At 40.8% G+C, this 15,330-nt stretch overlaps 1 protein-coding gene across 1 annotated transcript; it reads right to left on the bottom strand.

Annotated features, from left to right (window-relative positions):
* Positions 1-9,633: 9,633 nt before the first annotated feature.
* On the bottom strand, positions 9,634-12,570 carry LOC149840236 (uncharacterized). The gene has a single exon (XM_090004373.1). It carries the CDS (start codon positions 12,247-12,249, stop codon positions 9,892-9,894), a length of 2,358 nt encoding a protein of 785 aa, XP_089860499.1. The 5' UTR covers positions 12,250-12,570; the 3' UTR covers positions 9,634-9,891.
* Positions 12,571-15,330: the final 2,760 nt, after the last annotated feature.

Here is a 15,330-nt window from a genome sequence, read left to right as displayed (position 1 = left end):
ACATACACTCGTTGATCCCCTTGCAAGTGTGCAAGGTTAGGCGGCAGGGCGGGCGAGAAGAGTGGACCCGCATATTCCTAAGATGCCTATGAAAAATTTGCATACTCGTGAGCACCCTTGTGTACTTTATGTGTTACTCACAAGATATAGGGGTTGCCCACTTCGGACTACACGGTGGTACAATAATGCAAGTCAAGAGTAAGGTTCCTTATATAAGTGTTATGGGTATTGACCCCCGTCAATAGGAGTAACCTTAATATCCCTTAGAAACACACCATTTTTGTTCTCAATGGAGTTCTCAAACGTAGACAATTCATATTTTGCCAAATCGACCGCACCAGGGTCTTCACCATATATGAATGTGTTGGCGAGATTTTGATCTTGGCTCGATAATTCTCAATGTGCAAAGGAATGTGTGGCCCCAAAGTTCTGGTGGGCTCGCGTAGGCACTAGCGTGACACCTCCGGATGAAATAGCTTCTTTCAGTGTTTTGACTTTATAGACGTATTTCCCACATATGATTGTTTGGGAGAATACTCGATCGTGGCACATGAATTCTGCAATGAAGGCTTTTGTTTGCGAATATGAAGTTGAGACAGGCCGTGGGTGATGTAGCACTCCCGAAGCATGAAATATGGCTGCGGGTGATCAGAGAGACCCCATGGCACAAAGGCGTAGCTAGGGGAGGGCAGGACTGGGCTGTAGCTCAGTCCTGCCTCCTGAAACAATTAATTTTTTTTTTTTAAAAGCCCAGTCCTAGCCCAACCCTGATTCCATATGAAATAGATTTTTATCCATTTTTTAGCCCAGCCCTGACTGCAGCAAATAGTTTGATTTGTCCATATGAAATAGATTTTTATTAATAATTGTAGCCATTTTTTATTTTATCTCAAAAAAAATTTTGGGGGGGCGCTGCCCCGAACTCCGACTATCATACAAATTTTTTTTTTTTGCTACACCCCTGTTTGCCCCCCCCCCCCCCCTCGCATGAGTCCTAGCTACGCCCCTGCCATGGCATGAAGCATGGAGCTAAGCAGATGCACTTGAGAAGTAGTGTGCACACTTAGACTTGCTTGCTGAGTTGCTTACGAGCAATGTGGTGTTGCTTCGTGTCACCACTATATGTTATAGCCAAGGCATGTGCTTTCCGCTTGGTAACACACATCACCTTAGGCCCCACTGCACCGCACACACGTGCGCTGCTCCTCTCAACAATGGTGGTTTCATTTGAAAAAAAAAAGATGGATGGACAGAAAAGGGGTGGTTGGGGCCTTCAAACGATCACCTTTGGGGGAACAGACGAACGAGACGTGGAAAAAAGTCAAAGGCTGAAAAGAAAATTTTAGGAAGAATACAAACCGATTGAAGGAACAGTGGAAGGTAATAAAGACGAATGAGTGCCGTTGGAGCGGGGAAGATTCTCATCGTAGCTAAGAACATAGAGGCACCAAAGTGACTAATAATTATTGGGCGGTATTTTATTTTTCTTCCTTCACAAAACAATGGATGGGAGGGTCTACTAACAGGTGAAAATAAGGGGGTGGAAATTGAATAAAGAAAAAGAAAAATACGTTTTCACCACTGAGGAAAAGTCAAGTGGGTGAGCGGTCATCTTCATGGTAGCAGCTACTGTCATTCTATCTTTGGCAATATTGCCAGTAAATTCTACTTTTGACTAGAAAAGCGTAACCCATTCAATGCTGAAAAAGAAGGCCCTCAGTTTCTCTGTTCAATCCATTTTGGACCTTTCGGTTGATGCCTGGTTTTTACCAAGACACCATCACAATCTTTAGGTAAATTTTAGGGAGAGGTATATGCCATACTGTTGCTGGTAAAGTTCTTCAGAGGATATCGATGGAGGAAACCAGGTGATGACAAAACGTTGCCAAAGACATAGGAGACAAGAATACGTTCAAACAACAGGTGCAATCAGTTCAACAACGTTCGAAACCATCCACCTTAACTCTTTACAGAGTTCATCACAGGGGCAATTATGGGTCATTATGAAATGCTCAAATGAATGCTAGGCCCATGTGAAGTTAAATGAGTGAACAAAGAGGATGATAAACACAGGCAGGAGGGGTCTAATAGAAAAAAAGAGAGCAAATTTTCAGATATTCAAATTCCCGACACAAGCTTTAGCCAAAAGTCCCAGTTGCCTCATGTAAATAATGCTGCTTCATCTTACTCTGAGTAGCAGCTTTGTTTCTAGTGCCTGATGAAGTTCGTTGGATGATGATCTCTTTCAAACGTCTCTCAAACTTATTCCACGCCAGCAGACGATGTCACATGTCATATCTCTTGTTATAAACAATCGCTCCACTGCAATGGCCTTCCACTTCAAACCTCACGTTCAGAAGGCTTTGGAAAACTTCTCACCATCACGTTCGAATGAACTACCATAGACCACGCTGCTTCGATGGTGGTAGGCGCCCACATGACAGGCAGACCAGAAAACAGACACCTTTCAACTCAATGTGCTATTCTTGCGACGATCCATAGCATTTTCTTCATAGGTTGACATGGGTGATGAAGATCCAGTTACGGATTGAGACCAAAAAAAGTGTGTGTGTGGTGCAGGGTGGGGGGGGGGAACAAAGCAGGTTTCTGAATCTGCATCATGGTTCATAACAGGGTGATTTTTCAAGTGTACACGAGTCATTGCGGGTTATTGTGACAGTACCATCTGAATATTAACCCAAACCAATGATTCCTGAAATGTTTTTGTGTTTCCTTAGTGGCCCGCTTACGCAGCACATCTCGTCATTTCTGCTTGTTATAGTGAAGATCAAAAGTATTCCCTATATTTGATGGTACATCAAGGGAAAAATAAAATGTCGTTTGATCGATGTTCCCGCGACACAACACCTGGAACAACCGTGACAATCTTCTTGCTCTTCAAATTTTGATCTGATAAAACCAGAAGCTGAAATTTATTGTTGACTTTTAATAGGATAGACCGTTGATCAATCAGGGAAACTCTACAATGTGAAAGCCCCGTATCAGAAAATCGAATGGTCTGTTGCAGTTGCAGAGCAAGAAGATCCTCAATTAATGTGATTGATGCAGACTGGACCATGTTAAAAAATGACGCACGTAGGAAGCCATGATGTGTAGGCCTGAGATAATGCTTCGTTGAGAGCAGCGGCTCTGAGCCAAAAGCCTAAGCAAAAACACGCTCGTAATAATAGCGACCGGGGCAGAGGCAATTAATAAATTCCAACTGCTTGTTGCAGAAGAAAATTTCAAAAGAAACCGCAGAGAAAACATGATGTTATCAGAAGAAGGCTACATTGACAATAGAGATTGGCAGCATGCAACACTTCAAAAATCCAACATTTTAAAACTTTCCTAAACCTCAATTTTTGAGAAAAATTTAAAACTTTTTTATTTATATAAATAATTCACATGATTTTTCGAAAGTAATATGTTAACAAGTTCCTCTATGGTCACATTTCAACCGTTCCAAATACTAGACGGCCCACCTGAATACAGGTGCGAGTATATATTAGCCTCCAGTATCAGATCCAAGTACGAAATCATCCATAGACACAACTTGGTTATGACTATTACTTTAAGGGCTTTTCATATGTGAAAAAAAAAATGTAAAAGACAAAATATATCAAGATTTAAGATAATTGAGAAATTACATAAAAATTTAAAATTCTAAACCACATGCAAAAATATAATAAGAATGAAATGACATTACACTTCTTTAAATATAAAGATTCAGACAAAAAGTAAAATATACACAAGTTTTTAACTCTCTCAAAACTTTTGCCTGATCCCTCTAAGAATCGTAATAAGAGTGGAGCTTTCAGTCATGCAGCAACTTACATTTCGCTTCAATGCTCCACAAGGTTATCTGTAAATATTGTAAAGCATCAACTACATGCCCTTAGAAAACCAAAACTAAACTTAAAGAATGCAATTCAAGTTGAAATGATGCAATCAAATGTAATTTTCATCATTCTAAAAATGAGAGTCAAGAGAATCCACCTTATAATAAGAACATGATATTCAATTACATAAAACATCATTCATTTCGTGGCATTCCTAATTACATCACTTGTATGAATGAAAACTTAAAATCATTCTCATGTCAATTCATGTCATTCAATTTCATAACCATTCATATACAAAATGATCATTTTCATAAATGTATAAAACTTGTTCATAGCATACTCCAAAGTGAAGCAAAAATACAATCTATCATGTAATGCCATTATTCACTTTTTTTATGCTAAAAAAAAATATGCTTATGGCTAACTTATGACTAAGGCATGCATTATTTCAATTGCATATTCACATGTCATTTATCAAAAAATTTATACACTTTGCAATTCAAATATCATAATAGAACAAGTCATATCTTGATTCTTCTAGTGAGCCTCACACACACAAGCACCTCATGTGCATCAACCAAGCCCCTGGCTTGTAACAACAGGTCAAAATCACATGACCAATCATAAATATATCTTTTTTATTCACATGTAACAATTCATATGCAATACTCATGCAAAACCTTATAAGTCTTTATATGCTCACAATATATGATTATGCATATGAAAGCAGTTATCCTAAAAATCTAATTAATTGTTTCTCTTGTTATTCAAATACATCTGATACAAAAGAGGGTATAGACATCCAGAAACAACCATAGAAGTATTCATTATTCTATGTATTTTTTATCGCCCTCCTATGACTTAATCGGTTCTTTCCCGAGCGATTTAACTCTGCAGTGCAGTGGTTGGAAGAACGAACTCATGGTCCCAGGTCTTAGCCTACACCAAACCAAAATCGTCGGTGAAAAATCAGGCATGCATCCCTAACTCTGCAGAGTTATGGTACTACCACCTATGACTCACTGGCAAACCTGTCTCCTAACCTCCGTGGGATGGAGATAAGAGGTGCATTTAGCCCTCGAAATACAACATATCTCACGAGGCTTGTACTACCCTTTCCACTCCTGAGGGGACACAAGATCAAAACAAATCCAATTATTTCAGAAATCTCAGCTTTGTCGACGTCTCAAAAGGACCCATGGTCTGGGGTTATCTTTATTATTAAGTCATAAGTTAGAGTCAAACATATGCCACTTACATAATTCAAATTTACATGCTCTCATGCATGATATAAAAATCTATACCACTTGCATAATTCAAATTTACATGCTTTCATGCATGATATCAAAGGTTATACCACTTGTATAATTAAAATTTACATGCTCTCATGCATGATATCAAAGGTTATGCTACTTGCATAAGTCAAATTTATATGCTCTCATTCTTGATCAAAGGTTATGTCATTTACATAATTCAAATTTACATATTCTTATGCATATTCATGTAACATGCTCTCATGCATAATATAAAAATCTATACCACTTGCATAATTCAAATTTACATGCTTTCATGCATGATATCAAAGGTTATACCACTTGTATAATTCAAATTTACATGCTCTCATGCATGATATCAAAGGTTATGCTACTTGCATAAGTCAAATTTATATGCTCTCATTCTTGATTAAAGGTTATGTCACTTACATAATTCAAATTTACATATTCTTATGCATATTCATAACAAATTTGTATTCACTTTCATGCATGACCCTATCATGTCATGATTCAACTATACATGCTCACATGCATGATGCAATTCTAACATGATTTCATGCATGATTTAATCTCAACATGCTTAACACAAGATATACTCACAAGAGCTATTATGCATGCATAGATAATTTCACTATTTCATGAATTAAATACATCATATCATAATTGCACACATTAACAGGAGGATATACTGAAAATATAATCATCATAATAAGCATGATACATTCATGTTAGAAATGTTTTCATTATACAAATTTCACATGCATGGCAAGCTAAAAAAAAAATAATGGCATGCAAGAATTTATTGCAGTCAATTCAAGTACAGTACTATAGTCAACCATTCATTTCACATCAATGTCAAACATGTACCTACAGCAAACACACTTCAATATCCCGCTAACTATAACCATGTCCAGCATGGTTTCTAAACTACAATTGTCAACAGTTCTAGGTATCCACAACTAAATGAGTATGTGAGCAGGAGAGTATTGCATTCAATGAATTAATTAACATGTGGTACGCTTGCACCACTTACTTACCACAGGTATTTACTCGATTTGCATGCCTTTGTATTTGTATTTTTCTTTTTCTTTTTGCATGGAATTTTTAGTCGTATGCGATGCTTAGCATTAAGCATCGCGCAATTTGCTCAGCTACGCACCTGCAATGCACAAATATACAAACAATACAATACATTTCTAACATTTGCTAGCAATGTGGCTGTGCTACGAACTCGGTGTGCATATTAACTGACTTTTAGATTCCATCATACAACATGAATAACATTCTAAATTTTTAGTTTAAGAATTCTACCTTTTCGATGTGACAAAAAATAAAACGAAACTCGGGGTCCTAAAAGTCCAGTGCAACTGTCGCACAACATGATCTACTTGTCCCTCTCATAAAGAGGGAGTGTTACCGTTGCACATACAAATGATAAATTCTAAATACGCTTTCGCTCACGAGCGATAAAAATCCACACGATATTCAGTAACTTGATTGGCAAAAACTGAGAAGCAATACCCTAACAAGTCCAAACAGGATTGGACAGTCGTGTGGTGCAAATCCATGGGCCGCACGTTGCCTAGTGCATCACCCTATTGATGATACAAACATCGAGGTACTCTATCTCAAGGGAAAAATTTTATATCTTCTTGCGAAACAAAACCAAAACATGGTACATAGAAAAGAATACTAGCATACATAGGGGACACCTGATGTCACGTAACAGCAGCCCTACATGCTTCCTAATGCTGGGAATCGACACGCAAACGAGGCATTCACCGAAACACTAAAGCAAAAATAAAATAAAATCAAAAGAGGTTTAAAGAAACTAAACAACAGTGTCGATAGCAATTCTCTTCCTAATTCAAAGTATATAAAAAAATTGAAGGTAACATCACATGCTAATTGCACAGATCTGAACAATGGCATCTGACAGAACTTTAACACATCGAGCCCACCCGTAAGGCCCACAAAACCGAATCACCCTGAAAAATGATAGAGATTACAATAATAAAAGCAAAGGCCGAATACCAAACCCTGGCTTGCTTCAACCGAACGAACAAAAAGGAATCCCACATAATCACAACAAAAATGTCGAAAACCCCCAAGCACCTAACTCTATCAGAACAAAAACGAATATCTTAAAAGAAAGAACAACATTATAGCTTCAGGTTCAACGCCTCAACACCCAGAGTTACAACCAGAGTAATCCCAACCCGAAAACAGAAAAATAACAAACAAAGTAATAGGAAGAACAAGGGGATTACCTTATCGACGTCGAGATATGGACCGGAGATTCAACGAGGATTGCGGTGGAAGATAACGTAGAGAGTAGTTGCAGGATGGACGATCGGTAGAAACAGGTGGTGGCAGCCTCTAGTCGATGCTCGGACGGAGGGGAAACACAAGAACAACAACAAGAAAGAAAAGGGGAAGAAGAAGAACTAAGGGGAATCCCAGCAACAGATGGGGCTCGACTGGGTCAGCAGGTGACGACAGTCCGTCGTTGTCCTCCACCGATAGGTGCCCGAACAAGAGAGGAATGAAGGTGGCGATGGGAGATCCAGGCGGTGGCGACGAGACACGACAGTGCTTTCAGTCGGTGCCTGAATGGAGGAAGGAAAAAAAGAGAAGGGAACGGGAAGAATGGGGAAAATAAGAAGGGGAGAAGGCTGTGGTGATCGACTGCTGGCTGACTTCCGAACGAGGATAGAGGGAAGGAGAAGAACGGAAAGAAGGGGGTGTCGGTTGTGGTTGAGAAGGAAAAAGAAAGAAAAAGAAAAGAGAAGGTTAGGGTGTATTGGGTTCCCTAGTGGTTCTTAAAAGGTGTAAACCAACGGGTCTCATTTGGATTCATTTTGGATCCAAATGACCCAAAACTAAAAATTTTGATTCTAAATCTTATAAAAGTCAAAACTAAAAGTAGTTAGAAATTATATTTATCCAAGTATGGTTTATAACTAATCATATAATTAAATATAATTTTATTTACTATTTTTAAAACCCTTACAAATTTAAGTTTGGATGGATCCATTTGGATCTAACTCGTACAAACTTCGGGTCCACTATAAAATCCATATATATATATATATATATATATATATATATATATATATATATTCAAAATAGATTCTTACCCCTTAACGCCAAATAGGTATACTAATATCAAATGGTTTATAATTTTGGTACTTTCTAAAATCGTGATTTGTTAACTAAAATTTTTCTCGTAAATTATTTTATAACTAAAATACCCTTTTGATAGAATTTCTTCTAGAACCACCAAAATACATTTAATTTGGTTCAAAACACTTCGATAACACATTGATGAGTCATAACTCACTAAAATAATTAGTTTGATTGATAGATTAAATATTTTAATTATTACTTATTACAACGACCCAAATACCCTTTTTAAGAAATTATTCTGAAAACCATAAAAATGTGTCTTGTTAAGTTCAAGACACCTCAAAAACACTTAAATGAGTTTGTAACTCTTTAAAACGATCAAATTTTCATGATAATTGACTATTTTAATAATCTTTTATCTACAACAATTATTGAAATAACCATTTTACCCTTCTTTGTCAGAAAGAAAAAATTGAGCATGTAAACACAAAATTTACAATAAAAGATAAAAAACACAAATTTTAACTTGAAAGAAGACAATTCCTTTATTTATTTTCTCTTAAAAATTTACAGGTTTTATACCGCAATTACATCAAAACCGTCACAGAAAAAATGAGTCTGACCATAGCATGTTTCAAGTCTCTCATGCCATATGTGACAGAATTAACCCTGTCAAGCAGGAGCAGCCACCAATTTCACTCGCAGTTGAGGAGCCGCTGCAAATTGCAGCTCTGCTAAATGGTTCTGCTAGTGAGAAATTACAAACTCCCCAATCTTTATGGGCGGAAACTTCATTTAGAAAAAATATTGGTTGTTTTAGGACCATGAAAAACTGAAATCTTTTCAAACTGACCACTACTCACAATGATATGTAGTCATGAAGAATGCCCAATAAGTGAAATTCCTGAAAAGCTCGATGAGTAACATGCAATTCTTCCCCAATAGTGAAAAACTCTCATTGCTTTCCATGAAAACTTTATCCAACCTAAAAGACCTGCTCAAATTAAACAGAACAAGCAAGAGTTGGGTTGTTTATCATTCAAAGTCCTCAAGAAGTACACGATGTTGATACTTCCAATTAAACTCTGAACTCTGCCCATGAAATACTACATTCTCCCTGTGCACAATTCAAAAGATGCCTTTAAACTGCTACCTTTTAAAGGCCTAGTTGAGTTCATCCTTACCTCCTGTGTCTCACACCGTTGCTTCTAGTTGCCTAAAACTAAAGATATTTTCCTAAATGATAACAATCGCATCCACAAACACCAAAAAATCAACTTAAATTGTGAAATAGATGGTAGAGCTGAAGTGGGCAAGCTAAAGGAAGACTAGGAGAGAGAGAGAGAGAGAGAGCAATTATATAGAAAAAGCAACGAACTGCTGATACCAAAAAAGATAATCGTACTACTGTATATTATTATCCAGTTTCTCTGGTAATCAGAAGCTATATCATTTTGTTCCTTCAAGATCATATCCAATGAACAAGAGTTACAAACTCAATACCCAAAATCAAATTGGGGAAGGGGAAGAAATTCCACCCCAATCAGATTAGAGTAAACTCAAACCAATAAAACAAAGGGCTATGGTGGAGAGAGGCTACACGAGCATGGAAAGAATTCGATTAATCCTACAACAAGGAAACATTACATAGAGGTGTCTAACAAAACTTCATTCAGTACATCATCCTCACCATTTGCGAAAAGCTCCACGTCCTTCTCATCTTCGCTGGAGAAGTCCCTCCTCTCCAGCTTGGAGTGAGCGGCTATAAATATCATTTTCTGCGCCCTGTCCATCCCTGTTCTGGAGCGCCCGTGGGCACAGACCCATCTCAAGAAGGACCAGTTACATTTGAAGCCACAAGAGGTCGCATGAAGGAAGATGAGCCTCACTGCAACCTTCCCTAACGACTTGAACTCGCTCAAACACGTTTCCCAGACTAGCCTGCTGCTCTGAGGGTTTGCAACCTTCATCTTGCCCGTCAGGGGATCACGCTGCTTCACCTGAACAGCCTGCGCATACAGGGGATCCAGCCCTTCCGATCTCCACTTCATGAGCTCCATGAGAGCAATGTGGGCTTCCTCCCTTGACACCAATCTGGTGATCAGCTTGTCAACGTCCTTCTCTTGCTCCGGCGTCAAGCACTTGAAAGGCGGCAGGTACTTCCCGCTGGCGTCCCTGTACAGGTGGAGAGGGTCCAATACGAATGCTGCCGACCATGCCGGGTGATAGTTCTTCTTGAACCGCCTGTCGACCACCTTCTCGACGGGACCCTCTTGGATGTTATACTTGGCACACCACTCCTTCACCTTTGCTCGAAGCTCTTCCCACAATGGGAGGCATCTGCCAACCAGAGGCCTGTCAGCTTCAATGTCCTGCATCATGGTCTTGACGAGCTTAACCAGCGACAACACAGCCTCCAGATCGTTCCAAAAATCCATATCCCTGGTCATGTCCGCCACCTCCTGGGCGATGGGGTCCTCCTGGCACACCGACTTATACGATTCATCCAGGACAACCAACTGCAACACCCTAGCCGAATTCATGATATCCTCCAACATTGCATGGGCAAAAACAAAGTGGCTATCACCGCCTGCCGAAAACGGACTGTCATTTTCCGGTGGTGGGACTCTAAGCAAAGTAGCATGGTGATGATGATGATGATGATGATCAAGGACCTGCAACTGATACCTGTGGAAGATGTTCCTCACCTGGGAGTTGGAATTGAATAGAGTCGCCAGTTTCAGGCAACTCTCCGTAACAAAACCGAACAGGGGCAACTGCCTGCTGAAGTCCTTGACCAGGCTGCTGAAACCCTGCAACTGGCAGCACAGATTCACCATCCAATGGTTCTGAGATTCCAAGCTTCTCAGAGCCTTGGCCTTAAACCTATCAGCCACGATCCCCACACACCTCTGGACCGTCCCCCCATCACATGCGCTCGTGATCGCCTCCCACAGCACGTCCTCCGCGTACTTGGAGGGAGTTGCGGAGTTGGTGAAGAAGACGGCCTTCCTGAAGAGGCTGGTCCCGTTGGGAAGGTTCAGCGTGATGCTCACCAGGGTCTCTGCGGAGGGGGGCTGCACGGAGGCCCAATTCAAACTCCACCTCTTCTTGCTCCAGCCTTCGGAGGCGAGCTGGAAGAACATGGCGTCCTGCAGTTTCGCCCCCGACTCGGCTCTCACCTCCTCGTAGCGGGCGTCGAGCTTGGGGCCGGCGATCTCCTTGCGGCTGATGGGAGGGAGGCCCACCTGCTGCAGGAAGGACTTGAACTTGGGGTGGTCAAAACAGGAGGCAGAGACGGTGCCGCACGCCTCGTAGAGCCAATCGGTGAGGAAGCCGACGGCGGATTCGACCTGCGCCTTGGTGAGCGCGGGGCCAGGGGAGGCCTTGGGGGACTTGAGCTTCTTCACGCTGTCTTCGAGCATCGCCAGAGCACCCAGATCTTCCTTGCCACCCGACAGCACTAGGGGAGGAGCCTGCGGTAGCGCCGGTGGGTACACCATCTCCGAGCAGAAACGAGGGGAGGACTCGATCATGGCGAGGGGCATGGGTTGGGCCTGAGTTTGGCGCTGACTCTGACTCTGGTGGTGGTGAGCCGAGGTGGTGCTGGCGAAGCCGCTGGCCCCTGTGCCCCTCTTCCGGTTGTGGGGGGCGGCGACGGTGGTGGTGGGGGAAAGCGGAGAAGGGGAGATGGAAAAGGAAGAGATGGGTTTAGGAAGGGTGCCGGTGAAATTGGGGCACGTCCCTCGCTTGAGATGCTCGGAGGCGGTGCGGGAGGGGTTGGAGGCGGAGAAGATGGCCTCGCACAGGCCGCACCTGAGCTTAACGGCTTTGGGCAGGCCTGTCTCCTGGTTGTGCACCAAGATTGGTTCCAGATGAGCCCAATACCACGCCCCTTTACCCTTGATGGCCTTGCTTCGGACCGTCATCAGGCCCTCGAATCTCTTGTGCACCGCTTTCGCTGTCAAATCGTCTTCCACACCACCAGAAGCGTTCGCCATACCCAAAGACGACTATTTTCTTCCTCTGCTTTTGCCTTTCTGTTCCTCCCCCTCGTTTGCGAGTTAGGGGATGGAAATGGAGCAGCCTTCCGGTGGCCAGAGGTAGCAAAAGGAAAAATGGTGCCTGCCCATGTAGCTAAACTCTTTGGTTTTCTTCGCGCCTCTCCGACCCCAAGGACTACACCACTGACCAGAGAGAGAGAGAGAGAGAGTTTCTCGCCCTTTTGCTTCCCCCGTGATTTTTTCCTGCTCTGTTCTGTTTGGTGATGGCTTTTCTTCCCCTTCTTCCTCTCAGACTGAGATGATGATCATCATATTTGCTACACAAATCACAACACGCACTGTGCATTGTCTTTTCTCGTCCCTTCGGTTACTAGCCCCACCCCCACCCCCACCCCCACCCACTTTCGCTGTTTATATCAAACAGCCACAAGACGATAGAAAAAAGGTTGCCTGTCTCCCATCTGTTTCGTACGGAACACGAATGCTGCCTTTAGGTTCCTCGTTTATGCATGCGGTTGCACTCAAGGTTTCAAGAGAAAAGAGTCCCCTAAAGACCCATGAATGGGGTTTAATTAAACTTTAAAGAGGATCCGAGTGATTTCCCCTTCTTTTCTTTCCCTTCACCCCCACAGCTTCCAATATTTTCCTTCAATACCATAAAAATTTTAGTGCCTTATATATTATTTACGGGAAATAGAGAGAGGGCAAAAAAAAAAGATGCAGCCGTTGGTAATGCACGAGGGCCATGCATGTATTGATGAGGCCCATCGAAGGCGACCTATGCGTGCCACCCATCATCCATGTCCAAGCTACAATAATGATCAGTGATCACCACCACGTCTGAGAGTTATTATTCCTTTAATTTTTAGATAGTCAATTTTCTGCCCACACCGAAAAGAAAAAAGAATTGGATTGACAACCAAAATAAATCGTTAGTAATAGGCCTAGAATGTTGCATGCACGTGTGATCTACTTGAGAAATTTGATGTCACAAAATTCAAATTTGGATTTCCTGAGATCAAATTTAGGTGGATCGAACTGCCTGTCATTCTCGCTTTCTTCGCCCTTACTCTCTTATCCATCCTAATCACTTTGATGCAATGCACCATTAAATGTGATGAGGGTGAACCTCAACACCAAATCAAACCCACAAAACAACGGCTTTCATGATCCATCCACATGCTAAACGATTTTGATATCAAGGTGCATTTGCTATGAAGATTGGGTGGGTACACACTCTGGAGTGATTTTTCCTCGCAATCTGAAAGGCTGTCCCACGCAAAGAGCGGTCCGTCGAATCCCACCAACGTTTATAAAAAAAAAAAATGATAAACAGCAGCAGTAATGATAATAGATACCACCGGAAAACACACGACGCATCCGGCAGGCATGGATGTGGTTATTCTTCAACCGTGAAGTAGATTCGAAATTGTAGAAATGGCATGGAAGCCTTTGAACTCCAAAGATCACCTTGACCTCGTCCAACATATACTACAATCCGTTATAGTCAGAAATCTGAATGTCTACAAAGGTACACAACTAGAAACACGATATATGATTCCATTACTTTAAAAACTCTGGTGAAATTCATTCTTTCCTTTTTCCCTAAATATTGGGTCATGATCGCACCAGGAAAAAGATGGCAAAGGCATTGATATTTCTCCTTAGGCATTTCACTGCACTATGGCACAATTGAGCTGTAGAAGTCTCTAACTAAGATTTAAGGCAACAGCCATATTTCTCCACTTCAATCCACAACCAGACGCTATGTCACAAAGATACGTGGACATGTGAAGCCAATTCGATTTGCAAGTTCGATTTTTTTTTTGGAAAATAGGACACAAGGGGATCTGAAGTTTTTTAATTTTTAATCAATAGTTTAATATTTTAATAATAATAAGTGTATTTTTATTAAAAAATCAAAAAGTACTAAAATACTATTTAAAATATTAAAATAATAGCTGTGTATCAGTGTCCGTGTTGGTGTGACGGATTGTGTCCACCAGGGAGGGATACCCACCCAAAATGGCCTGCCCTTGTGACAGAGATCAGACGAGACTGGCAAGCATAGCTGCTGTCGCACAAGTACCTTGGGAGATCCATGCCATGATAGACATGAACAATTAATACGTTACTACACTACCAAGAAGCATAACTAAGAAGCAAGTAGGGGGTAGCTGCCTATTGCCAGCCTACCGGGATTCTGAAGTTGTTTTTTTTCATGTGTTCTACATGTTTGATCCTATAGGAATGGATTATTGGATCGTATGATTCCAACACCTGAGTAGGTTTTTGTAATGTTTCATCGAAAAAACATGATCTAATTGTCATTTTCTAGCAATTTGACCATGTTGAACGCATTTGCACGGTCAGATTCGCAAAAAACACCCCGAAAACCTGTTCACCCATGGTAAGCTTCTAGCTTTGATAGACACCCACTCCTGTTATCATCGCAAAATTTTTCCCTCCCTCTGCGAGAGAGAGGAATGATTCTGCGAATCAAACTTGACTAAAGTTTTGAAAATTACTCACCTCCATTTTGAAAATTTGCGAAAAAATTTCATAGAATGGGATCCGCCTGTCGGTATGAGGTTCAACTGTTCCTGGCACCTTTACCAGTGGTAATTGAACCAATGATCAAATATGTGCTTTGACTAAGTTAAATTATCTAAATCATGCTCTATTTTCCTAGAATGCACAATGAATAAGTCATGTGCTATAGAATTTTAAAAATATGCAAGTTTGAGAAATATGATGCTTGCTTTGAAAAATTGAGATGTACTTGAAAAATGGTTGGAAAAGTGCTTGAAAATAGAACTCTTGGGAAAATCCTTGAATTTTATTGGAAATCAGAAATTTTCATTGAAAAATGAATTATCAGGGAAAACTTGAACTTTGAGAAAATCGATTTTGAGATTTGGATTTCTTTTCTGAGGAAATGGATTTCAGAATTCTGAGAAAATCAGGAGGTTCATTGAAAAATGACTTTTGAAATGGAAAATGGATTCTTAGGAAAATGAAAACTCTGAGAAAATCGATTTTTGATATTTGAAAATGAAATTGAGAATGTGGAAATCT

The sequence above is a fragment of the Nuphar pumila genome, chromosome 4 (genome assembly GCF_984573655.1).
Source record: "Nuphar pumila chromosome 4, dmNupPumi1.hap1.1, whole genome shotgun sequence".
NCBI classification, from domain to species: Eukaryota; Viridiplantae; Streptophyta; class Magnoliopsida; order Nymphaeales; family Nymphaeaceae; genus Nuphar; species Nuphar pumila.
The sequence above is the reverse complement of the archived record's forward strand: the minus strand, read 5'-3'. Positions and strand labels throughout refer to the sequence as shown.

Bases quoted from the DNA above. Each gene is read 5' to 3' on its own strand.
- LOC149840236 (XM_090004373.1), bottom strand. From the start codon at position 12,249: ATGGCGAACGCTTCTGGTGGTGTGGAAGACGATTTGACAGCGAAAGCG.